At 40.1% G+C, this 26698-nt stretch overlaps 2 protein-coding genes across 4 annotated transcripts; one reads left to right on the top strand and one right to left on the bottom strand.

Moving 5' to 3' along the window:
* Nucleotides 1–461: 461 nt before the first annotated feature.
* Nucleotides 462–19623, top strand: fam83fa (family with sequence similarity 83 member Fa). Of its 3 annotated transcripts, none has more exons than XR_011908002.1 (6): nt 462–1021; nt 7409–7576; nt 9481–9602; nt 12067–12857; nt 13053–13187; nt 19515–19623. XR_011908002.1 is itself a non-coding variant. In XM_072368640.1 (5 exons), the coding sequence occupies exons 1-5, from the start codon at nt 548–550 to the stop codon at nt 13100–13102; spliced, it is 1605 nt and encodes a 534-aa protein (XP_072224741.1). In that variant the 5' UTR covers nt 462–547; the 3' UTR covers nt 13103–13224. The 3 variants fall into 3 exon arrangements, 1 of the variants encoding a protein (XP_072224741.1); XR_011908001.1 differs by having other exon boundaries at nt 19512–19623; XM_072368640.1 differs by lacking the exon at nt 19515–19623 and having other exon boundaries at nt 13053–13224.
* On the bottom strand, nt 16962–25413 carry cyth4a (cytohesin 4a). The gene is made up of 13 exons (XM_072368641.1): nt 25333–25413; nt 24659–24741; nt 24336–24403; nt 23752–23818; nt 21897–22015; nt 21192–21272; nt 20935–21047; nt 20512–20660; nt 19036–19147; nt 18855–18931; nt 18698–18769; nt 18385–18533; nt 16962–17888 (listed from the first exon to the last, which is right to left on the bottom strand). Exons 1-13 carry the CDS (start codon nt 25370–25372, stop codon nt 17804–17806), a joined length of 1215 nt encoding a protein of 404 aa, XP_072224742.1. The 5' UTR covers nt 25373–25413; the 3' UTR covers nt 16962–17803.
* Nucleotides 25414–26698: the final 1285 nt, after the last annotated feature.

The following is a 26698-nucleotide window of genomic DNA, read 5'->3' as shown; positions in this document are numbered from 1 at the left end:
TATATTTTTTACTTGTGGAGTACGTTTGCAGGAAGTCGTTTGCAGTAAGAACTATCAGAAAGTTTTTCATGACATTTTTTACTTTACTAATGCAACACGTATACTAATTTCTGTATTTCTATTTCAAAAGGGATTTTGAATGCAGTATTTTTACCTTTAGTCGAGTGCTTTTGCAGTGTGGTGTTGCCACTTTTACTTAAGTAAGACTGTAATTATGGAGTATTTCATTGCCATTATTGCTTGGCATTTTGTAAAGTTTTTAATGCAGTACTTCCACTTGTTGGGGGGTATTTCCAGTGTGGCATTTCCAGGTTTGCTTGAGCACTTTTTTGTACTCGTACCTCAAACACAAATATCCCACCGTCGTATTCTGAAGGTTTTTCAGACGGAAGAGCTATAAAAATGTTTTGCGCTTTATGGTAGCTTTTTGGCTCCGCCTCCTGCTCCCACCTGAGCTCCTCCCACACCTGTCGGCTCAGGTAACGTGGTCCTGCTGAACAAGTGGTAGTTGTACCAGCATCGACAGAGGAGGAAGCTTTCCTCGGTCATGGCGGAGTCCCAGCTGATGTGCATGGACGATGAGCACGTCAACGAGAAGGTACCGGAGTCCAAACCGGAGTTTTACTACAGCGAGGAGCAGCGGGCCGCCCTGGAGCAGCTGCTGCGGAACGGCGACGGAGCCTTCAAGATGCGCCTCAAGGAGGACAACATCAAGGACTTCCTCTGCGCCAGGGAGGTAAAAGTCATCCGAAAAACGTTTCAGGAGTATGACACGGACAGCGACTCGGAATCCAGCGAGCAGGAGAAGCCCAGAGAGGCCTCCAGCGCGGACTCCGGGGTCCACTCCACCTACTGGCCGCAGATGTCCGACACCGAGGTGCCGTCTCTGGACATCGGCTGGCCGGGCAGCAGCGGCGTCTACAAGGGGGTGACCCGGGTGTCCGTGCACACCCATCCGCCCAAGGGGCCCGGGCCGCACATCAAGGAGGTGGTGAGGAGACTCATACAGGGCTCTCATAAGGTAAATGATTAAGCAACTTTTGATTCATGAAGAGAAAAAGCCATTTTACAGTTTATTTCCTATTCTTCATTGTAGAGTCATTTTCTCCTGTTTCCAGACATCATTTAAGTGCTTGAAAGTTTTCGTTTTCTTTATTAGGGTTAGGGTTCCTTTAAAACTAAACTTTTGTCTTTGTCTGTGACATCCTCTGGAATGTCACACAGACTTCCAGAGTAAGAACAGATTGGAAAGATAGTTGGAATTACGGAACCTCCAAGCTTCAGTTTATGTGTCAACGTTTACAGAATGATCTTGATTTGACTGCAGTGTCATGACAAGGAAAAGTCCCTGACATACTTGTCCCACAGCTGGTTTAATAAACTGTGATCACATGTCTATGAAAGGGACAAAGATCCTCAAGGCTTTGAGCAATTCACCCTAAATGTGTCCTGACTTCATGAATGATATCAGCCTGCAATAGATGATTGTTTTAGTTTTATTTGAATCGCTTTCAGGAGGCCTAAAGTAGCACATGATTTATTAGATTTGATTAAGATCATGCTAAATTATTATGATTAATAATAGCTGTTAACTATTTTGACTTCAACATTAGTGGGAATGTTGGCTTACTGAAACAATTAGTCAATTAATGCTTAAACAGAAAACTGTCGGTAACATTTTTTGGATCATTTGTAGTTTTGAGTCATTTTTCAAGCTGAAAACACCCCCAATTTCTCTACTTTAGAATCTAAGCATGTGTTTCTTTTACCCAGAACTGCTGATTAATTGATCAACTGAACATGATTGGTAACTTATTGGAAATAAGTACCAAACATTTACAAATGTCCATGTTTTAAAGTGTGAAACAAAGCTGAAACAGTTAGTTGATGTTCTGTGGACTATTTTTTATACTAAACAACCAGACATCATGTGATCTGATCACGTCCTGCAATCTTTTACACCATCTGTAAATTAATGTACAGTTTAACTATTATTTTAACCTGTATAGAGTCATGATGATAATCCATTACAGCGCATTGAACTAGGGTGTCAATCTGATTAATTAATTCCATTCAGTTTACTTCATCCAAATAATTCAAGACTAAAGTGATCTTAGGGCTCTTTTCAAAGTCTGTGATGAGGCGGAGGGACTACGTCTAATTTCATTATTCACTCCATAAACTAAATCTTTACGACTGTTGCCAGGACACCTGAGTTTGTCTGCAGTACGACGCCACTTTTCATATTTACTCCACCTTTCTGTTGCTGTTTGGTTCCATTTAGATGATTAAAACATCCCGGTTAGGAAAAGATGTTAGAAATGTCTTTTTTTTTCTTTCTGGCTCACAGGGTGAAGATTCCAGCACAGATGTGCTGCTATACATTACTTTGAAAGTCATGCCAGGTGTCACAAAAAAAGCACAATTTGCATCCATCAGTATGAATAAGTATGTGTTTTTCATGGTTTACTCTGGGACTGAGTCATGTGATTTTAGATCTATTCTTTGTAATTTTGATAGAAACCAAGATTACAGTGAATTTGGCATTACATAACAGAAGCCTGAGGCAGGTTTAATGAGTTTGTATTGATAAGTTTTTCTGCTTTAATTCTAAATGTGACAGTCAGGATTTATAACCCGAAACTATCTGAGCAGCTGCTTTCCTTTCGGTTTGCACTGTTGACCTGATGTTCATAAAGGTTTTTGTGTGTGTTCTGGCTGGCTGTCTGTCTGTTAGCAGGACTACACCAAAACTACCAAGACAAATTCTATGAAAGTTGGTGGAAGGTTGGATCGCAGGCTAAGCAAATACGCTTTAGTTAAACAACACATCATTGGCCCTGGTGCAGGATGCTGGTTTGAGTGTTTGTGAGCACTCAAAAAGAAAATGGACAGAATTCAAAAGAAAACTTTACCAGATGAGCTGCGTGTTGATCTCGATCTCAATTCATATTCGGCCTTGGTGGAGATATGCCGAATTGAACTGCTCTCTTTTGAATATGTAGTGTCTGTGTGAGGTTTAAATGGAACTAAATATAGCTATTAATAAAGCATCATAGACACTTCAGACAGCGGAGAATCCAAATATCAGCTGGCCTGGTCAGCCTAGTTAGTATTGTATCGCTAAACTAAACTAATGATCAAGTATTACTACTTAAATTATAAAGTCATCATTTATCTTAACCTATTATGACTTGATGGAAGATTCGTGTGCCTTTCTTTTCAATCATCAAACACAATTTATGAAAATAAACACAAGGAAAAAGTCTGAAAAAACCTCTCAAATAGTTTTAATTTCATATTAATAGTTTCCTCAGACCCTGAGAAGTAAAATGTTCTGAACAGTTCAAAACAGTTAAAAATTCAAGAAACTCCTTTTTAAGTGCTTCTTTTACTGTGGAATTGATTTAAATGAGGTACAGTTTAAGAAAATAAACCCTACACATGTACACCGTAATCATTCTTGACCTCTCTTACCTTTATTCCCTTTTTTAAACCGGGAAAGGTTAACCAGCCAGGTAGAAGTTACAAAGCTGACATTAAATGAAAAGTCATGTGCAGGTTTTAACAAGCTGAGTCATCTGTGGTGAAGTTGGAGAGGGCTGCTGTAAATGTCATCTTCACATCAGGACACGCAGCAGAGAGATTAAACCTCCCCCACAATGTCTTAGCCCGGGTTGGTGTTGGTACTGAACGAGCCTGAACGATAATTTTCTCTCATGCTCTCACAGATTACTACCGTGTCCTGATTGGCTGAGAAGCTCCCGGGTGTGCACGCCAAATTTAAAGCGAGGGAGCCTCACCTGTGATTGGTCTGACAGGTTGCAGACGCAGGATACAGAGTGATTCAAACTGACATGAGGAGGGACAGTAAACGTCTTCAGAGCAGCTCACCAGAGCTCCTTTTGCAGAACTTGAATTTAACACGTAATTTAAACCTGTTTATGACGTGTTTACTGAAGTGTACTCAGGACCCGAGAGTCTAAATAACCAGTCAAAAGCTAAGATTTCTCCCCTTGAGGGTGAGTAAATCACCTGCTCCTAAAACACTGCCAGACACTTGAAAGCGTCCTTCTGAGCTCCACTACCCCAAGGCTCAGACCGTGGCTCCTTTAGTCACATCCACCTATGGTGATATTAGAGGCGCGACACGACCATATGAGATGATTTTGTCAAAAAAAGAGACCCAGCTGTGGCGGGTGGGGACTTCAGCTGTCTCTGGTTGAAGTCAAACTACCATTCAGGAGAGATAATCACATTTTAGATTACCAAAAACTATGCAGGCTAAAAAAAAAGGGCTCTGCAACAGTGTCCTAACAAGAACTTAGCTGAGGTTTGCTGGGGGAGAAATAATTTGCATCAGATGTAATCCGACCATATCAGAAGGCTGAGGTATTTATACTTGTTCCAAACTGTCAGTCTGGAGGGTTTTCCTTTTATATCCCACATCAAGACTGACAGCAAAGCCACAGGCGCACACAAAAGCAGCTCACCTTATGCCCCAAAGAAAGACCAAACCTTTCGCGTCTTGAACGACTACAGCTTTCAAAAGACCACTACTTTAAAAATTGTTGCTCGATACACTCATATTCAGTTAGACCGTGTGTTTTTAAGGATTTGGAATATTTTTGATTTTAATGGTATCTTTTGTTTTATATCCCAGTGTTGTCCATGTGGTGAATCTAACCTGCTGGGTCCGTTGGCGTCGTCAAATAATACAACTCCTGATCTGATGCTGACTGGTCTTGTTGAGGATGTATTATGTGCTCTCGGGACATTTTGAGAGACGTGTTATAGCCGAAACGCAGTTTTCCTCCGCTAATGAAGCCGTTTTAGAAATGTAGATGTTGCTCGGTGATGTCAGACTTCCTGTACAGTACAACAGCAACCATAATTGACGCCCTTCTTCTCATTCAGTCTTCGTCTCATGTGGAATCGTTGCAGACATTTCTGCTGTTGTTTAGCTGCAACCCTTTGGTTGTTTTTCATTTCTGTCAAGATCGCTTGCTGTGCATTTTGTGTGATCTTTGCAGGATGCCTGCACCTGTGGCAACAGATTTGCATTTCCCCTCATTTGTGGAAAGTTCATCTCTCTGAACTGAAGTATTCCCAGCTCTTCAGAAATGTTAATGTGGCCCCTAACCCATGCGCTGTGTACAGTATTTTTGTAGTTTTTCTTGTGAAAGGCTCCTTGAAAGTCGTTATGATCGAGGCAAAGCCTCACGTAGACCTTTATTTTATTTAGAAAAGCAGACTTTCTATGTCTCTATTAACAGAAAGAGCCACCTCCACAACCATCTCTTCCAATCTCAGCCCCTCAGTGAGAAGATGTGACTCCAGGAAGCTTTTGGAGAAGTTGACAGCACTGGTTTTAACTTCAGTTTTTCAGCCTTGGCAGTGGTTCATATCAACATGAAAGGCACACGTGTTTATGTGCTGTTCAGGCGGACTATATTTGGATTTCATTGTGACTTAGATGAAGATCTTGCAGCTGTGAATTGTGTATCTCATTCAACATGCAGTAAACCAGAAAGGAAACCGTGTCTCTTAATTACTGAAATCTATCCACAATCTGCTAAGCCTCCTTGCAGCAGTTGGTTATTTAATGACGCACACTTCTTTGTTCGTGGCATTTAAGCTTCTGTTTGTCTGAACTTGTTCAGAGTCTGCTTTACTGGGCTCAGACACGCATTCAGCGAAGCTGAATCACGTGATCGCTTTAAATGCCTCTCAAGAATATAAAAACCCAGTGTAGCTGTAAACAGTTGACTGCACACAGCCATTGTGCTTCTGTAATACATTAAATGTACTCAGAGAATCTCAGATCCTGTAATGCTGTGTTAAGATCCTGAAGGCAAATATCTGTTGAAATGATTAGTGGAGAATATGAATCATAACCGTTGGGAAAACCCTCCTAAGCACCTTGGAAAACAAGTTTTCCTGAGGTGTATATACTGCTGCAGGAAATGATCGATTTAAACTTAGCCTTAGAGCCACTGTGGAAACTGGCAGAGGCAGCCTGAGAAACATTTAGGAGCCTTAATGTTTAAAATTTAAAGTCGAGCTTGAGCTGAAAAAACAACAAAGCTGAAAAAGAGTTCAAGTGATTTCAGCTTTGCGGTTTACTGTGGATGATATATAAGCTAAATGATTCATGACAGGTACCAGAAATATTGCAGTTGCCTTCATGGACCTGAAATTTTCACAACTTTACTTGTACTTTAGGTACATTGATTTTATTGTAGTAAAGCAGTAGAGGTGTTTGTGACCTCGCTGGTCATGACATCATGTCTCGGTTGCAGTAATATACTGGTGTTAGTGATAACTGTCATATTAAAACAATGAAATAATGTTGCCCACATATTGTATGATCATGTCATAATTTGACCCTAGCTTATTAAATAGAATAAAAACATTATAGACTTACCTCCTATTTTGAGTGATTTGATTTCCTAAAAGACAAAAAAACCCTGAAACTATATGTATTCATGGTATTTTGAAAGAATGCGTTAAACACAATTCATCGTGCCCGTTTTTTAAATAAAATAAGTCTTGATAAAAATGTGAAAAGTATAGGATATTAAGCGTCAGACCTCAAACTGTGTGTAAAAGATATTTTATCCAATTTTTTATCCTCATTAGAGTGAATAGTAACCAAACAATCAACTGATATCAATCCTAATCTTCTGTTATGGCAGCATATGCTCAATCGATCCTTACCAAATTGAACTTAATATTTCTGTCTCGATCAGTGGTGGAACACATTCAACCTTAGATTAAGTAAAATAACTAGCATCATGCAGTGAAAATGCTCCTTAATAGGAAGAAGTTATGAATTCAATCCAAGTTTGATCAAAGATTGATTCAAAGTATTAGAAATAAAAGGACTTAATGCAGAAACTCCCAATGGTTTCTGAGCTGCAGCTTTCACAGAACTGTACGTCTAATAATGGATTCTGCAGATATTTGTACGCGTATGTTAGAGCGTCACATAAATACAGATGAATTATGAATGATCTATCTATTAGTTGTTTATGGATTCTGTCTATTTCTCAAAGAATTGACAAAATATGCAAATAGCACTCTTTATTTTTTTTTAAATTACTGACAATATGGTCCCTGTATATTTCTTTGGGCTGTGCTAATTGTTTATATGACGAGGATGTTTCACATTGTCCTCAAACTTATTCTCAAAGCTTATGTTTAACCAGGTCAATATTACAGCACAAATTATTACTGTAGAAGTGCAACATGAAGTTGTTTGTTAATTTAGATCGTAGCTGCCTTTGAAAAATAAATGTGGCTCATTACAAGAGTAAGTTTCTATGCAGCAGTAAAGCACTCTAAGGTTGGTTAGATAGATGCACTTGTGTGGCTGAAACTGAGCCTCCCCCTCTGTGTTTCCCAGGTGGTGGCCATCGTCATGGACCTCCTGACAGACCTGCAGATCCTCCAGGACCTGCTGGATGCTTCGTCACGGCGCGGGGTGGCTATCTACATTGTGCTGGAGGCCAGGGGAGTTCCCCACTTCCTGGATATGTGCTCTCGGCTGCAGATTAATGCGATGCATCTGCGGGTGAGCAGAGCGCTCAGCAAACAGAACGTTACAGAGAGCTGCAGAGGGAGGAGGCTCACTAACACTGTGGAGCAGTGACATCAGCTCCTGTTGCATTGACTGCATCAATGAGTACAGATTAAAACATAACAGGGAACACATGTCGCGCTTTTTAGGAAATTCCTGACAAAAGACAAAATCTTAACTGATCCAGTTAAAACGTTTAAGATTCATATCTGGGTCAGTGCACCCAGATAGCAAAAATCTGCATACATTTCCACTTAACCCTACCACAGGTTACTTTCAGGTTCATTCCCACTTCTACTGATATTACTGCCTTTATAGCAACACAACACACAAAGGAAATGCCACCCTTTCTTTCCAAGAAAGGTGTCACTGTTCAAGACATATCATCCGTCTACAGTTGGCAGATGCAGATTGTTGGTAATAGAACATTTATAAGAAAAGAAACAAAAATGATACCAAACCTATGTGAAGTATTAACAGAAAAGCAGTAAATTCCAATTGTTCATTGAGGCCTGGATACTTTGTGGTTAGGTTTACTCTTTGAGTTTCCTTTGACACACCATAAACATGGCATGAATCCAGCATCTGGGTGGTATTTGTTGATGATACTTTGATATACTACAAAAAACCCCACAAAATTAGTTGGACATGTCATTGGTCCTGTACATGACCTGAATTATTGGATACAGTCCGCATCAGATGATTGAAGCACGTCATGTTCATTTTGGATGTTCAGCCTTGCCGCCCCATGAACTTTATCAGGAACCTGTTCCTATTTATGTCTCTGTTCTTTGTTGGCACAGTTTATGTCTACAGACCTGAATCCTTTAAAAAAGCTGTGAAAGGTATCGTTTTTGCTCTCAGGATTTATTCCTTATGCTTTGTTTCCTGGGCTCATACGGACCTTAATACATTTAAATCTGTTTAAAACACATCAAGATTAAGTTTCCTGTCACTGTTTTCCTTTAATGTCCATTTTTATGTCATTTTTTTGTGAAAATCTTTTATGTATTTGCAGTACCAGTCAAAAGCTTGGACACACCTGTGTACGCATCTATGAAACTAAATGGTTGCTTATAATGCCACTATGTTGGACAGTAAGCCATTGTAAAAGAGATTTTTAATCCAAATTATACTTTTCATGGTTAAGTAAAGGATAAAAAAAGTAGTAAGTAAAGGATTAAAAAAAACAACCCAAGTGACCACAAAGAAGGCCCATCTGGGTTGAATTCCTGTATGAATTAATATTTAAACCTTATGTGAGTGTTGCAGAGCCTGAGAAATGGCAGTAAGTGCTGATGTAGATTATGAGTGAACAGTAGCAGACTGAGTCATGCTGTCATCCTATCTCTACTGGGACACAATACCCGGCCTTATCTTTCTGTGTGCAGTTTTACAGTCTAAATAACTGTGGCACTGGAATAGCTGCCTGTAGTGGTGTCAGTTGATATGCCGTGAAAGGTCTTTTCAGAGCACTTGGCTCTGTTACTCTTACTTCTGACAAATGAGCATTCATAGATCCTGAGAACAGATCCAAAGAGGGTAAGCTGATGCGTCGCCTCCATGGTGGTGCTGGCAGCAGAGGAAAGCCTCCTCCAAACTGGTTCACTCTGTATTTACATCTACTTACTGTTACCTTTTTCTTTTCACTTCCCTGTAAGTAAACATACCTGGCTTCAGGGTTTGAGGGGGGTTTTTTTGTCTTTAATTCTTGTGTAAGGTGAGTCATGTCACGAGCTGTTGACAGCTCAGTTTGACTTGGCATCTGTGTAAATCAACATGTCATGTATGACGCAGCTGAAGACATTTGGTAGTTGAGGTCAGGAGCGTTTACTCAGGATTACCTGCGTGATGCCAAGTTGCTTGAAATGTGTAATTAAGTGGGTGTTTCTTTACAGAATCTCCGTGTGCGTATGGTGAAAGGTGCAGGGCTGGCCCTGTCCTTTGGAAAGCTTTCCGGCTCATTGTGCTCCAAATACATGCTGGTGGATGGAGAGAAAGTCATGTTTGGGTCCTACAGGTGAATATCCATCAATACAACACAGTTTCTTTTTTGGTCAGTCTTTTCAAGAGGCACGCTTGGTGAACTATAAAAGACATAATTGTCAAAACAAAAAATGCTCGGGGATGGATCGACAGTTGTCATAGAAGTGTCGTATTAATATTCCTCGTGCATTAACTCATACAAACAGAATCGGTCTTAACTCAGATGCGAGTAGCAAATGTCTGTGAATCCCTGAAAATGTGTCTGAAAAACCATTATACTCTACATAGGTTGGGCATCATTCCTCTTGAAACTTTTCCCCATAGTAGCATTGAGCTAAGTTATAGCACAGTTCTAAGCTAATTAACAACATTGGTGCCAAATTAGCACCAAATGGTTGCTAGGTTTAGCAACTTCTCAGAACCTTTAGCAACTTCTCAGAACCTTTAGCAACTTTAAGTTTGGTGATTTGTTGAACTGTCATCTATGTAGATGTATCTATGTATCTTTTGGTTAATTTTTGGTCATGAAAAGTGACATTGTGAATTGTGTGCTAGCTCATGATGTTATTTTCGGATGCTTTTGCAAAACAGTCAACACAACAAAAAACCTGTTATGCCCTTACACCAATAACTCCTGAGAAACTCTCTGATGCACATTGAACTCACAGAATTATATGATATCCTTTTTGAAATACAGCTCTGCTTATCTACCATCACAGCAGTAAAGTCCAGAGGTGAAATATATCGTTGATCGACACGTTGTTCTTTAAGATTTTTGACTGAGCCTGGCCTATAAAACCTGTGAGATTATTATGAGGAAGCAAAAAGCTTTCACGCCAGTGCTTCTTTAAAATGATTAACCAGCTTCAGACAAATGATTACACCTGCACTTTTTAAACACTTGTTATATGATTTTATAGTGAGAACAGGCTGTGATCCTAGGAATGTATACATGTTAAAATAATTCCTTTACAGTTAAAGGTGTTTTCAGAAGATAATCAAATGTTTGTATAGACACTGAATATGCCCTTATATAAACTATCCTTGCTTGAAACAGGAAAAATTCCAACCACACCTCCATGCAGAAACAATCTGCTTTGCACTCATGTACACAGTGGCTCTGTCTGTTTACACATTACATGTTTCCATATGTCAGCTTTCTAGAAATCCATGTAAAAAAAAAAAAATCACATTACAGATCGCATCTGTGGTGAAGTGGCTTTCAGTCCCCCCGTTAACATTTTGGACTAAAGACTAAACTGTGGTATGATTGATTTGTGTGATGTAAAATGACATCAGTCGTGCTTTGACTCATGTGTGATGTCGCATTATGACTACAGGTTTACGTGAAGAAAATCGCTTCCACCTCCGGATCTGACTGCTGTCTTGGCGATTATTCCGTCTTAAACTGTTTAAGTATCTTCTTAGGACTGACATTAAAAAATGGGTTACATGCTGCCATTCCTACAATTGGAGGCCAATGTCGAAATGGCAACACTTAATTTTTTATCAAACGTCCCGTCATTCCGACACTTTTTTCCTCCGATGGTCGGAATGGCAGTATGTTTTTTTTTTTTAACATACTGCCATTCCAACAGTTCATTTCAATAGCCTACTTTTTACCCAAAACATTTTGCACTAATGATATGCCAGCGCAAATACGCCCTAAAAAACTTTAGGCCCACAGCTTCGCAAACAAACTTTAATAATCTATTATCAAAATCCCCTGAAATTTCAAATATCAAAATACAGATATTAATGTAAGTCTGGCGAGACTGAAACTGATTAAGCAGAAATACTGAGTAAGTGAATAAATCAAAGAAGAAAGACAAAAAAAAAACAGAGGTGAGAGAGCGAAGTGTCTTTCGCTCCTTCTGGCACATCACCCCCGTCACCACCGCCACAAATTTGGAACTGCAACCAAACAGAAAGGGAGGTCATCCCCTTCTCCAAACTGTGGTGTCTACAAAAAAACATGAAAAACACTAATGGTTAGCTCTGAAGCCAGTGTTGGGTATGTCCTTTCTGGGGTGTTGTACTACTAACACAGCAGATAGCAGTACAATACCCATGGTGGAGGGGCGAGGAAGGTGACCCATGATGATGAAGATTAAGATCAGATTTACTGTCATGCATACACGTCCTACACATGGAATTTGTCCTCCGCTTTTAACCCATCCAGGTTAGCACCTGTTGACACACACATGCACAGGGTCACACACTCACAGAGACGGATGCCGTACACTGCGGTGGGCAGCCATTCACAGCACCCGGGGAGCATGGGGGTACGGTGCCTTGCTCAAGGGCTATGCTGGGTATACATTGCTCATTCTATGGTAATGACAACTAAGATTATATACGTTTGTGCCAACAGATTTCTTTCAGTGTTACACACTGTTGCATTCCCCTGATTACATTGGAGGGCACTTGTTTCACCATTCTATTCCAAGAATGGTTTCCACCATAGTTTGGATTCATTCTCCTCTTCTTCCCTGCAGCTTCACCTGGACTTCGTCTCGGATGGATAGGAATGTGATTACTGTGATGTCTGGGCATACTGTGGACTTCTTTGACAATGACTTCAGGGAGCTCTACGCCATATCTGAACAGGTGGACCTGCACAGGGAGTTCAACATCGCCAAGCCGCCTCTTCCAACACCCATAATGAAGCCAAAGGTGGAGCACATCCGCCCTCTACCTACATCCACGTCTCGCTTTCAGGTATCTGTCGGGGACTCGAGACAAATGGACCTAAAGGTACCTGCACATAAGTACCATAATCCCAAGTACTCGCTGGTTTTTGGGAATAGTTTGGGACTGACGGGTTCCCTGCAAGACCTGTCGACTCAGAGGGACTCCCTGGTTGGTGGGTTCAGCCAGAGGAACGGCGTGCAGAACAGTCCTCTTCATACCAGCAGGGACAGCAAGGAAAAGGTGGACCGAGTCTTCTCACCAAGTCCAACTTCGCCTGCAGAGGAGGGAAATGAAGGTCAGAAGAAGAACCAGGGTGTTTTTGCGAAGAAGCAACGCAGCTCCTTTAGGCACTTCTTGAAAGGCAGAGGAGCCAATCACAGCACAGAGACAATAGAGGAAGGTGTGGTCACTCCTCAGAGCCCCGCCCCCACTCCTAAAGTGCCAGAGACCAATGGTGTTGCAGGAAATGAGCTGGAGGACTCATTTGAGATCATTGTGAAACCAGGACCACTGAAATCACTGAAAACTAAGAAGCCGTCTAAAGTTATTCAGAGGAGCATGTCTCTGCAGACCATCAACACAGGAGACGCAGATGGTGTGTGATGTTGTTTGCTTGAGTTATAGCTTCAAATATTATCTCAGAAATTCTTAAAAGCTTTTGATTCCAACTATTTGTTTTTTACTTTGTTGATTCTTTAGACTTTAAATGAAGCGTTTGTTTCCCATTTGAAAAGTGTTTGAGGTCATTCTGGCTCTAAATGAATTAATCTTTTTTCTTTTGTTTTAACAGGACTGAAATCTCAACGGCGGCATCAGAAGAAGAACTGCATCCAGTCATGAGGTTGAAATCAGCCCGTCATCAGGAGGATCCCATCATTAAACATGCTGGAGTACCTGAGTCACAGTATCAACTAACTGTAACCAGGTGACGCCACTTTATCAGCAGCAAGTTCAGTGTTTGCATCAGTCTACAGTGGAGGTCATCACTGAAGACCGGAATGTGTAAACTGGAGTTGAGCCGGATACTCGGCTTTATCCGGTACAGATAAAGCACTTTTGCCAAGTATGAGTATTATACGACTAATACGAGTCAATATCTGTGCTCGGATTGATTGAGAATCCTCACACAGCGTCACAGCGCCTCTCCCCTACACACACCGCTCTGCTCACTCACACACAGAACAGCTCTCTGTCTCTCCCTGTCACTCAGGTCTTTTCCATTAACGTTTAGGGTTTCTTCAGCTTCAAGTTTGTTTTTACTTCGGTTTGTAGTTACTTATAACCAGTAGAGTTCTGGTGAACGTGGTCAGATGTGGTGCTTGGTAGAATGCGACTCGCGTTGCGTCTCTGCCTGTCAGATTTTTTTTTTTCATAAAAAATATTAAAAGTTATGTGAAAAGTATGAAAACCCTTGTTCATTACATTTTACTTTATAATTGCAACCGCATGTGTTGTATTCATTGTTGCAAAACGTGTTCTGTAAATAGTTTGTTTGCTATCATGATCAAAACCATTGATCTGAAGCTCAATGCTGATGCTGTCCTGTAAATAGTTTTCTAATCAGCAATAAATATAAACATTTCTGATCAACCCCTATCAATTTCATGCTTGAAATAACATACTGGTTAAAGAACCCCGCCCATTTCCAGGTTAGGCCCCGCCCACTTCGTGTACGGATACTGATACAGATAATTGATATGGTTAACAGATACAGATAATGCTGTACTCGCTCATCCCCAGAGTAAACCATGTCACCAACCAAGAGGGAGATTTCATTTACTGCCATTACTCCAGTTTTTCTACATATTTGTATTAAATTATTCACCACAGACGGGGTGCAGATGTGTGTACATCATACCTGTTACTTACTCTGGTTGCTATGGGGACAGGAAAAGTGATCAGTTGCAGTGTTGTGCTCGAGTGTTGCCTTACTGTGGACCCGTGGTAACAGTAAGCTTTCATCAGCCTGCATTGTACAGGCTGTGAATAATGCACAAGGACCTGTGTGCAGGCACTTTGGGACCTTTTTTTTTAAATGCAGATGAAAATTGCATGAAAGAAAACTCTTTGAGAATAATTTGAGATGCAAATAATCACAAAAATGCAGCAGAAATTGATAATATCAGCAAATACTAGTTTGTGAGGGTTTTTTGTATACAAACAAGCCTGTTAATCTAAAAAAATGAACCTTTCCGTTTTCAAATAAAGTATGAAACAGGTACTTCAGTGTCCAGATGTTTCTTATGTTATTGTTTTTGTTTAGCTATTGTTTCTGAAAAGCTGTAACGATCAGTTGAGGCTGAATCATCATTAACTCTGTTGAACCTTATACAATATATCTATTTCGTCTTACTTTTGTCCCTCAGTGTTAAAAATTTGTGAAACAATATTTATGATATTAGATAAAGTATTAAGAGACAAGTTTGGCCTGGTGGTGGCAGTGTTGTCTCACTGTTAAAACGACTTTATACACATTTTAAACCGAAGTCAACGATTTAACAAAAAAAGCTTTTTCGCTCTTTTTGAGGTGGTTTTTGTGAATAAATTTGGACGTAGTAAGCGTTTCACTCACACAGACATTCGGCTGTTCCTTCAGAATAAACATCCCCGGTACTCGCTGACATGAAAGAATTGATGAAGACCATCCTTTTACATCAAAGTTTTGATTCAGATAAATTACCACGAGACTTGTTTCTGATGTACCAGAAATACCAGCTCACAGCACAGATATTACACAGCATATTGTGTTTATAAGCACTCTGGTATTATGTGTACTGATACACGTCTGTTGTGTGAAGCTGATTTTCATGATTAAAACTGGACAGAAGACCAAATATGAAGCAACTTCATATTTGGTTCCACTGAGTCAAAAATCCAATTTGGAAGCTAAGTTCCAGTTAAATTTATCTTCTGGGAACTATGGTTGAGCAGATCCCTCCCATGTACATGTCACTACCGCTCTTTGCCCACTTTCCTGTCAAGCTACTTGCAACATAAAGGCCACTAGAGCCAAATATAGCTTCCCCAACACTGCTACCTTCTAACGACACCACACAGAGGAGCTTTTTTCACTCTGAAAAGGAAAGCCTGCTTCTTCTAAAGTGGCAGCTGTGTCTGACCTGCGGGAGATGGCAGTCAGAGCGCTGTCAGTTTGGAGAATGGAGCTAACAGCTACTTTAAACACAGAAAAACAGCAGAGAAGCTCATTTTTGTTACTAAAACATCTAAAAATTTGGATGTTTTTTTCTTTGGAGGGTCATCAGTATTGCACAAGTAGAACGTAGCCACTGCTCAATCCCTGCTTGGACAGTGGTTGCATGTTACTGACACAGCGCAGCTATCCTTTGGTTAAGAAAATGTCGTGTTGATGTATAAATGACTGTTCGTAATTTAGCACGAAATTTCCCCTTCCTCTGTCCTGGTTCTGAGCAGCTCTCAGCTTAGCTCACCTGTTAGCACGTCTCCCCGCATCTCCAAACTGAGAGCGCTCTGAAGGCTTCAAATGCGTCACACGACTTCCACTTTGAAAAGTAAATACATGAAATATGCCTTTAGGTTAAATATGCCTGATGTGCATTTTCAATTTAGCGACAAATGACATTGTTACATATTTACTTGGTAGTTGTCCCAATTTCATGATGGTTTATGGGGTGAAGGATCAGTTTTTATACCATTCAGGAATCATCATTTACAAGCAGAACCAGAGCATGGAAATCACATGAGAGAGAGAGAATTCAACTCTCACATATTTTCACTGTAAACAGGAAAGTTGCTTTGCAATAATTTTCTTACTTAGGAATCCAGTAATACCCCAGCTAGTCTTAACGTTTGAATCATTTACCACGTCAGTGAAAAAGGCTCCCGCCAAAATTGCAGCAGATACCTCATCCGTCCATCTAAACTCAGAGAGGAGTGTGAGCTGAGCTGCCCTATAAATAAAAATAGCTGTGAAATATGAGGGGTAAAACAGTCAATCAGGAGGCAAAGCTAATATAAGAAAGTGCACAGGTCAAATCTGTCTGGTTCTACCTAAAAAGAGATCTGAAGAGGTTTGTTTCTTCAGGTGCACGTGTGAAATGGAGAAGTGTTGCGGCTCTGTGCCTCCAGGAAACCACAACTCACTATCACAGCCTCGCAAATACAGGAACTGCACAGGAAAAGCCTTAGCACACCAGATACCAGATAGTTAATCTGATGATTACACTACTGAAAAAACAACAAGGCAAGACTTTCTCACAGCTTCTAAGTTCACATCATGATTCCAGTAATAATGTCAATTAAAACTCGTGATCACAAGTTAACTGGTCAACAACATGCAGTAATGTAGCGCCATCTGCTGGAGAAAGAGCAACACAAACTCTCAGCAAAGAAGAAAAGGTAGTTTATTGTACAAGTAGTTATCACATAAGTCATTAAATTATTCACGCATAAACAAACAGACAAATAGAATATACTGTACAGTTGCAAAGATTCATAAGTTAAAACAGACAAAATATTTGAACACCTTTTTATCAGTAATAAAACCATTCTGTAACACTATCTACAAGCAGGAAAGAAAAATGCTACATATTTCTCTCTGACTGATAAACTCCAGTTGTCATTGTTACACTGTGAGTTCAAACAAACAACTTTAAATATTCAGTTATTAAAAATGAGCAACAAATGAACTGCAGCCATAGTCTTATGAGTCTAACTCATATGAGTTTCTGTTGCTATCGTTTTGTTTCTGTTCTCATTCTGTATATGTTTTAACTTGTATTTATGGTTATTTTGTGTTTCTTTCTGGACAGTCTTTCTTTGTTGATAATTCATGTCTCCTCTTAGCTGTTTTGCATTTTTCATGTCCTTTTTTTGCGTCTTTGTGATTGTTTCCGCTTCTCACTGTTCATTTTGGGTTTTTTTTGTCTCTTCGGTAATTCTGTATCTCTTTGTGGTATTTTTGGGTTTATTTAGTCATTTTGCTTCCATTTGTTACCTATTTGTGGTGGTTCTATACTAATAATTTAGCGTCTCTTTATGGTTTTAATGCAGTTTTTATTTTTGTGCCTTTGTAGTTCCTTTTTTTCTTCTCTTTATGATTATTTTGTCTCAGTTTGTGTGTATTTTTGTAGTTGTTTTGCATCCCATTTTAATCGTGTGGCATTTCCAGGGTTGTACTCTTTTTTTTTTTTTTTGGTCACTTTGCTTCTGTTTGTGATCATTCAGCAGGACCAATCAGCACAATCTATCACTTCAGTCACTTCCCAGGGAGTTTTAAAGTCATATGTTATGCCAGCTCAATAAATCCCTCAAGATCCTTACAAACCATCGACCTGTAACCTTCATCTTCCCACCCCACAGCAGATGTTTGTCAGTAGGAATTACCAGCCCCAGAAGTCTGAGCAGTAGTGGGTGCAAGTTGAAGAAGTAATGCGAAGAGCTTTTTACAGAGCAAGTATCACTTCCCAGTTTGTACATTTATGTGAAAATGCTATGTGATCGACTTTTTGTTATGCGAGCGGTTATTAATAGCTCATCCAAGATGCACTGACATCAGCTGTTTCAATCCTTTGAGGAAACGTTGCTCGTGACCTTCCTCTTGCGTAGAGACACCAGGTCATAAAAAGGGTCCTTGGTGATGCTCGCCCTGAGAAAACAATTAAGATTCAGTTTGAAGCCTTCAAGAATAGCCTGTTTTTTTTCTTCTTCTTTCTTTTGTTTTGTACCCTGGTGTGGATCCTTGCATCAAAAAGTATTGTTTAATAGTGAAGAATTTCTCATATTTTGCTGGCACCCAAGGTCTTCAAATTGTTTGATTTCAATAGAAACCAGAACATGTTGAAGGGATGTGTCCTTCCCTTAACTTAATATTAACTTCTAATCATTTGATCAGAATCTTCAACAGCCTGTTAACCGTAAAGCTTCATTAACACAAAGGTGTCACAACGACTAGTTATCGTTCACATTTCAGACCATATCTTGGCTCTGAATGGTTGCTAGGCACCCATTTGAGACCACAGGAAACCATTGTTCAGTTCTGTACATAAGCTCATGTATGATCAAGCTGCAGAGTTCAAGTGGAGATTACAAAAGGCCCAGATGATGTGGCCTCCAGTTTTCCCCACAGCACCAGCAACCCTCACCTGATTGCGTCGATCCAGTCGTCCCGCTCCTCTGCGGTGGCTGCGCTGAGCTTGTATGACTGGTGTTTACCCTGCACCACTCTGCCTTTGTTCTCTGTCTTGCAGGCTTTAATCTTTTGTCCTTTGGGGTTATATAACTCCAAACAGTACTGTTCAAACAAAAGCAGACACACAGAGTGGATGTTCCTGTTTATTTTATTAGCCCTCTGATAGACATCTGACTCAATATTTTGACCACTTGTGTTAGAAATATAGCAGCTGTTGTAAGATTCATTAAAGTCATGAATGAATGAAAGAATTAATGAAACTCTACCTGTTTGTTTGAGTCGTGTAGCTGCCTGATACTAAGGTTCTCCAGGGGAATAATCCCAATTGGATCTTTATCCTGTAAGATCAAACGGACGTCAAAAACAGACTGAGGATGTTTGATGTTCCCTTTGTCATGTAGCGGCACAGAGAAGGAAACTTACTGTGGTATATTCAAAGTAGTACAGGCAGCTATCTGTGAGAATGAACCACCTCCTCTTCCAGGTTTTAATCCGACCACCTTCAACAAGGATGAAGAGAACTTTCAAACAAGTACAGAGAAACACTGTGATGACCCACGGTCAACTCAGTGTTTGCTGTGCGGTGTTAACATCTTCAGCTCACCCATTTTTAGGAGCCAGCCCTCTCGGTCTGGATTGAAAAACGTCAGCGTGAGGTCGTTCCCATCATCTTCTGGGATTTTGAATGGCTCGCTGCGGATGCTCGCATACAGTTTCTGGAATACATTTGAGAACAAAAGCAAAGTCTGGTTCATCTTCAGAAGTTTGAAATGCCTTTAAGGGTGTGAAAAAAAATGAGACTATGAGCCTTCAGTTTTCAGGCCCTTTTTGTGGAACCAGCTGCCAGTTTGAGTTCACGAAGCAGGCATCTCCTAATTCTAAGATTAGGCTTAAAACTTTCCTTTTTGATGAAGCTTATTGTTAGGGATGCTCAGGTGACCCTGAAACATCCCATAGTTGTGCTGCTATAGGCCCAGCCTGCTGTGGGACCTCCCATGATGCATCTCTCCTACCTCCTCTTATACTCTCCATGTACACATGACATTATTGTTGTCATCAACTTGTGTTTCTCTGTCTCAGCAGGTATCCTTGGCCTGGTGTTATGGTGCTTGTTGTTCCCTCTTTCCTGTCCTCTCAACCCCCAGCCGGTTGAGGCAGATGGCTGTTTCCACCATCACGTTGTGCACGCTCAGGAGGGAGAAAGAAGTTACCTGTTGGTGTCTTTAGCAAGGCAACCTTTTTTTTTTTAAATTGATATTTAATGAATTGGACTTATTTTGGAATTGAATCAATTTGATTTTATTGGATTATAATGAGATTAGAAGGAAGTGGATTATAATTGGCTTTAATTGCGTTGAAGTACCTTGAGATTTGTTGTGATTTAGCGCTTTAAAAATAAACTGAACTGAATTTAATTAATTAATTTAATCACAGCAACTAATGATGTTAGGTTGTTAACTTGTGTTTAGGGGCAGGGTCACGCCTAGAAAAGCTTATACCTGGCAAACGCATTCAGCACCTGTTTGTCTTGTTCTCTTAACTCCACCCTCCCTCTCCCTCATCCATCTGTCCCTTCCTCCTTTCCTTGGCCATTTCAGTGAGGTGGTACAGGCTGAACCACACACGGCTTGCTTCAGACCATACCTCAATCCTCTGCAATCACTTAGCACCACATCCTGGAGGCGTCATCATTGTTTAAGACTGTGAAACCTCTTGATAACATTTCTCATTTTGAAACCCAAGGTTTCCAGATCTTTGGAAACTGCTTTGACGTCTTTAGATTTATTAATGTTTTCCTGATAACAAGAAAATGAAACTTCTAACAATCAGCCTCCTTTTTTGTTTGAGGTATTAGTTTGAAAGTATTAAAAGGGCCTAAAAAACTTCATATTGCTTTTAATTTCAATAACATTTTTCATAACCTTTCCAAGATACTCCAAAAGCCCAGGATAACAAAAGACACAAAAGTATTGAAGTCATTTCTAATGCTGTCACTGTTTGCTTGTTTTTAGCCACCATAAGATGCAAACTGAACAAGATGTTTGGCTTGATTCAGCCTTAAAAATGAAAACCAGCTGACCGTGAGCAGCTCGATGGGCAGGTCCTCGCCGTTGTTGATGCCTCTGTTCATGGAAACAAACCGCTGCAGACTGGGTTTGTCTTTCACGTTGGGGTTATGGAGGCTTGTGTTGAGCATGATGATGGCAAAAGACAGGATGTAGCAGGTGTCTGTTACATAAAAACACAGCTTAGTCTTTCACTTTCAGCTGAGCATTGTTATCCCTGCCTCAGCTGTGTAACTGCATCAATTAAGAATAATACGTTTGTGAGAACGCTGCAGGAGGAAAAACTGAACAACCAGTTTGCCCTGGCCAGAGAAGGAGAAATGAAGCATTTCCGTGGCTTTCATCTTGCTGTAATGTGTCTTGTACAGAGCTGTGTAATCAAAGAAGCAGGATTGCTATTTAATTGGACTGTATGAGAGACTGAATCCGCCTCTTACCTGTGGATTGGAAGACCCCTGGGTTACAGTCACAGTAGCGAGTTGCAAACGCCTCCATCATCCTGTCAATCTTCTGAGCTTCTCCTGGGAGGCGAAAGCTCCACAGAAACTGCCTGTCAGAAAGCAGAGATGTAAAATAAAAATCACAACCAAACACTTAAAGTAGAGCACATGCTGTTAGGGAGGAAGAGGATTTCCATATCCTCAGAGAAACTAGAGTAAAGGTGCCTGAAGAATTCATGTTGACTTTGACAGACCTCAGTGCCTGCACCAGATTCAGGTCAGAGAACTCGTGCAGGTCCACGAACGATTTCAGTACCTCCAGATGCATTTCCTCCCTGTGGGACAGTTAGGAATATGGGCCATAAGATACAAAAATAATAGATAAACAGACAGTCAGTGCATCCCGACTTAAGATTTATTAAGTTAAATACAGACAGCTTGCACCAAATGAAAGTTTCTGTACAGTGTTATATGTTTTTTGTAATTTTGAACAAATTGAAGAAGAAATCTTAAAAAGTGGATTCAGTTATTACAAAATGCTTTCACTGGAATGCTACCCGGTCATTTGCCTTTTTATTACAAATAACTCTTAGCGTCCAACTTTATCTCGATGACCCAAATCCATCTTAACTGCACTCAATTTAAAAGGTGAAGATTGAGGGCAAAGGATAATTGTTTACTACTTCCCACATTTTTACCTCTTTTCACTTTACTCTGCATATACATTCATAAAAGTGGAAAGGTGTGTTGTTTGTTGATATTTACATTTTGCTTACAGTCTCATTTTGTTCTCGGTTGGACAGAGCCAAGCTCACCATTTCTCTTTCTTTCTTTTGTGCTACGCTAACCTAACTAGCTTCTAGTGTTGTGTTTTCAATTTTCAATCCAATATAGCTACAATTTCCATCCCATCCCGCCCTGCTGTCTGATCCCAGCTCAGTTAATCCCACATACTGTACCTTTCTCCCAAGAAATTGCCGATAGCGGTCTTATTTAGCCCCTCCTCCTTGTATAGAAACTCTGCCACCGGCTCTGCTTCCCACTCAAGAAGGCCATTTTCAACTAGGTAATGGATACCCTGCAGTAGAAGAAGAGAGGGAAGTCAGACTTTTATCTGTTTTATCTGTGTTTTCTCCTCAGAGGACACATTTAGTCCTTTATGTTAAAAATTGGTCACAACTTGGGTCTTATCAGCACTGCAAATTTTTATCATACATATAAGGTTTTTTTCTTCTCCTTTTGAGTCACTGGTGTCATCTTTCAGCAGCACATAAGATGTGAAGTATTCAGGTCATTTTGAATTCTAACACCGCTTCATCTCAAAGGCCCTTCTTCAAAATATGACTCTTAATCTGCAAGAGCAACTACGAAGCAGTTCCTCAAATCAATTCCACTAAAAGACCCTTAACTCCGAGAAGTCTTGCATCTTCACATCCGCCCACTTATTCTCAGGCCTCAATGCAGAGCGGTCACAGACTGAGGGACTCTGTCTCAATCGAGGAGCCAGAGAGGAAGGATCGAAAAAAAACCGAGGTCAGTGTGGTAAAGTGACGCCTCTGCATCACTTCAGCGAACAGGATGTGGTTTTTCTTGCTCTTGCTCATCCTCTGCATATGTGTCTGTGCTTGCACAGGTTGCACTTCCAAGCATCATCATACACTTCTCTCAAATTTACATCTGCTGTGTGTTTGGAGTTGTCTGTGCTGTTATCTAGTTGCTGACCATCACATCCAAATGAGCTCAAATTTCACAACTGTGCCTCCAAGCTGTTTTAATGTAAACTGTACACAGATCAAGTTCTCCAATCTAAACGATTATATAATACTGTAAGAAAGCTTCTCTTCTTCCCGTTTGGTATTATGCACTGGAGTCTGCTTTATACGACATGGATAAAATCAAAAGTAACTGTTGTATATAGGTATATGCACAAAAAAGATGAGGTTTGCTTAAATAAAAAAAATTGTAAGGGTTGAAGTATCTTCATTCTCACAAATGATTTGTTGATCCATTCAGCCAGCCATTCAGAACTCTATTTGCTAACTTAGACCCCTAAATAACAGGGTTTGTTGAATGACCTATACAAATATTGCAGGATATGACCTCTGGTGGATGTGTGACCAAGTGCAAGTGCATCTCATCAAATTCAACATAAGCTTGTGCCTCTTCATGAAATGTAAAACATTTGAAACGTTTAAAATATTAAAATATAAATAAAATATTGATTTATGAGATCTACAATAGCTGTGTTCTGTTTTGATTAATATTTTATATGGTGTCCCAACTTTTTTGGAACAAAGCATGTAGTTTTAATACAGAAAACCCAATGAAACCAATAGTAAACAGATGTCAGGAGGAAGAGTTAGTCATCCATCAGTTGGAAAGTCACTGGTCTGATCCCTGGTTTCCCCAGGTTACAAAATTAGGGGCAATGTTAGGTTCAGTGTCTCACCCAAGTTCACCTTAGGTCGTTGCTTATAAATGAATAAAAGTTAAATGCAAACAGTGCACCGAGATGTCGAGATTCTCCGCCCTGCAAGAAAGGGCGTAGAATCTTCTCTGAGGCCTTTTTTAAAGGACTTTTAAGTTTTTTGGTTAACAAACACTCCAGGATGGTGTCAGAGCATCTTCTGTGAACATTGCTGTTACTGGGGTATCGGGGCACTGATGCAAAACCAGAAGTTTTGCGTCTCTCTCAGACTCACCGACTGACGAAAAGCTAGTGTTTAAGAAAAGAGAAAGTCGTCTTTCTAAATGCGAGGTCAATATTAATGTACCCTTACGGTGGGTGCACACAAAAACGCAACATAAGCTCACCAAATTTGGGTCCATATTAAATTTCTTTTTCCCACGTAGGAATCTTCTGTTCCTCACAGAATTCTTTCTGCAGCAAAAGAAAGACACAAAATCATGAAAATATACCCCTCTGTGTTTGCTCTTGATATTTGTGAGCAACAATACTTTAGCTAAGCTATATTTCTGTTTTAGATACATTTTAGATATATTTTGACATATTTGCACTGTGGTCTTGATCCTTGTTAACCAGCATTAACTATTCATGTATATAACTGTACGGCCGGTCAGAGTTACACCTTTTGTAGACATGATAAAAAAATTATTGAAGTTTAAAGTGATAATTACACTGGAAATGTACCTTGACGATTGGATTTGACAGCTTTTGGATTGTGGTACTTAACTAATGATGATGATGATGATGAAGCAGAGGCATCAACTAACTTTTAACTAATTTCAACAAAAATCTGAACAAACATGCATAACTGGGCAAACTGGGCATTATGTGCGGTGTGGGAGGCCGAACAGCATCAAAGTGTCAGAGAAGCAAAAGGAAAAAATTGTGCTTGATCACAGAGGAGCCGCCCTAAAAATGTGCCCATACTCACATGCTCTTCTGCTTCAGTTCAGGGTTGTGGATATCAGGCATGACGTGACTGATCTCCAGCCTCAGCTTCTATTAGGGGAGGTGGAGAGAGATGATGTTAGTGAGGGACCAAGGTTCGGAGTTACATCACAGCTAACCACAGAGTCGGTGACTCAGAGACAATTTTTCCACTACTGTTAGAAAATAACCTTCAAATCCTTTATATTGCAATCAAAAGTTTGGGAATAAAAGGCCTTTTGTGTGCTGTTGCAGCAGTGGGTGAATGTAGGAGAATAACGAGGTATTTTGCTGGAAGACCTTGGCAGGATAGCTTCACCACAGTACCTGAATATCATCTAGCAGCTCAAACTTGCGTGTCTTCAAGTTGTCGCCCTGCTTCTTCTCAGATTTGGGGAGTTTCAGTGGAGCTGTGGGGTAAAATAAAGCCTCAGCATGCAGGGCAGTAATAATTGAGAGTACTGACGTAACACTTCATACTGATTAGGGCATGTACAGCACTGTGCAGTGTCTTGACAAGCTCCCTCACACCGATGCTCGAACTCACAGATCAGTTTTCAATGAAACAATGAATGTCAATGAATGAAGCTAAAAATACCTCTGTCTCTTCCTCTTTTTAATAAGTCGGGTTGATTTATAGCGCCCTTCAAGCCATTAAAGCACATTTCGTCCTCATTTGTGGAGGATTTTGTCCAGGAAGATGTCATAGAGTGTATGAAGCTCAGTTTCACTATTCAGTAAACACATCTTCATATACTACACCACGAATGACATGACTAAAATTATGAAAAGGTGAATAACAGAATTGCAACCCCACATTTCATTATATTTCTACAGAAAACCACATCAGCAAGAGTCAGCAGCAGCAGTTTAAATGAGGCCCAGACAAAATCGCACGAACAGTAATCACAAAATTCTCTAGATCACCTTGAATTAACTTTGTTTTCTACTTTTTGTTCTTAACTATTTAAAGATTAAGAGTGAAGAACTCATATGCATACCTCTCCCCCAGAGGAAGCTGTCTTTCCTTCGCACGGCCATGTTGTTGATGGTGCAGAGCGACTGACGGCTGCACAGGAAACAAACTGAGTGTCAGAGTGAAAAAAGGGCCGGCGCTGCCATTCTGAGACACGAATGTGACATTTGACACACTCCGAGTTCACCAAACAGCTCAGCACTGCTTTCAACACTTCTGATGATGTTAAAAAAGGCAAAATGTCAAACATTGCCACAACTAGTAGAATTCAGTTTATCAATACAGTATATAACCAGATCACAAAAAGTAATTCATTCAGTTCACGTCCAGTTAAATAGATCTGTTACAACCAGTATCAGTGCTACAACAATTATTAAAGCAATAGAACATTTTTACTTAAATTCGAGCTGTAATCATACCATCAGATGTGAGAACTTGGTCATGACATGTTGATTGTGATCATACGACTGAATAATACTCCTAAACAGCCCAAGAGGTGGTTCAAGAGGTGGAAGAAAAGATCTCACTGTTATAAGAGTTCAAAATACAGGATCTGGAGAGCTTGACAGTTGCAAGAAAATATGTCCTAATTACAGTTGAGATTATTGTTATAATGAAACTGTACTATAATGCATGTAAATGCCGCTACAGCAATAATAGAGGGCAGCAACAACTGGTGCAGAGTCTGTGTGAACTTGTGAATGTATAAAAGGAACTGAGCCGATATATGGTAGCTAGTTATTTAAAATAAGTCTGGTCAGTGTTATTCAATAAGGAAGACGAGTCGGGCATAAAAACCTTAACCACATATGAAAGCCATGTGATTGATTTGCAACCCTATATGCTTGGAGGATGTTTGTTCAGCTCTGTGTATGTCACGTTTTAGGTTTTGATTCGTGTCTTGTCTCGTAATTTCCTGTTTTATTTTGAAATAATAACCTCCCTCTTGTTTCAGGTACCTGGCTCTTCCTCCTGTGTAAAGTGTCCTCCCTGATTCCAAAGTGTTTCCACCTGTTCCCCATGTTGTAACCTGTCTTGAGCGTCCTTGTCCCACAGTATCCACAGCCTTGAACCCACGAGCCTGTAGTTGAGCATCCTCCTATAGTGCTAACTTTTGTTGTAAGCTTTTCCATAGCCTTAGTGTAGCCTTGATAAGATTTCTTATTATTTCTGTTTTGTTCCTCCGTTTTTTGGAGTGATTTTGATTAGTCAATTTTTCATAGAAACCTCCGTTAGAGGAGTGTTGCGTCGATTAAGCATTTAAGTTTCATAGTTCCTCCTCTAGTGGAGTGAATTTGTGTTTGAGTTTTAGTATATCCTGTTTGCCTCCGTTAAAGGAGAGTTTAGTGATAATTGTTAAAGTTTGATAGAGCCTCCCTTCATGGAGCGAT

The sequence above is a fragment of the Leuresthes tenuis genome, unplaced genomic scaffold, assembly GCF_036924035.1.
Source record: "Leuresthes tenuis unplaced genomic scaffold, fLeuTen1.0.hap1 SCAF_17, whole genome shotgun sequence".
Lineage (NCBI taxonomy): Eukaryota > Metazoa > Chordata > Actinopteri > Atheriniformes > Atherinopsidae > Leuresthes > Leuresthes tenuis.
This window is presented reverse-complemented; position numbering and strand designations above follow the sequence as displayed.

Coding starts and splice junctions, on each gene's coding strand:
- cyth4a (XM_072368641.1), bottom strand. CDS start 25,372: ATGGCCGTGCGAAGGAAAGACAGCTTCCTCTGGGGGAGAG. Junction 24,742..25,332: donor CAGCTTCCTCTGGGGGAGAG/GTATGCATATGA, acceptor TTTACCCCACAG/CTCCACTGAAACTCCCCAAA. Junction 18,534..18,697: donor TACACGACTCAAACAAACAG/GTAGAGTTTCAT, acceptor TTGTTTGAACAG/TACTGTTTGGAGTTATATAA.
- fam83fa (XM_072368640.1), top strand. CDS start 548: ATGGCGGAGTCCCAGCTGATGTGCATGGACGATGAGCACGTCAACGAG. Junction 1,022..7,408: donor TCATACAGGGCTCTCATAAG/GTAAATGATTAA, acceptor TGTGTTTCCCAG/GTGGTGGCCATCGTCATGGA. Junction 12,858..13,052: donor CAACACAGGAGACGCAGATG/GTGTGTGATGTT, acceptor TTGTTTTAACAG/GACTGAAATCTCAACGGCGG.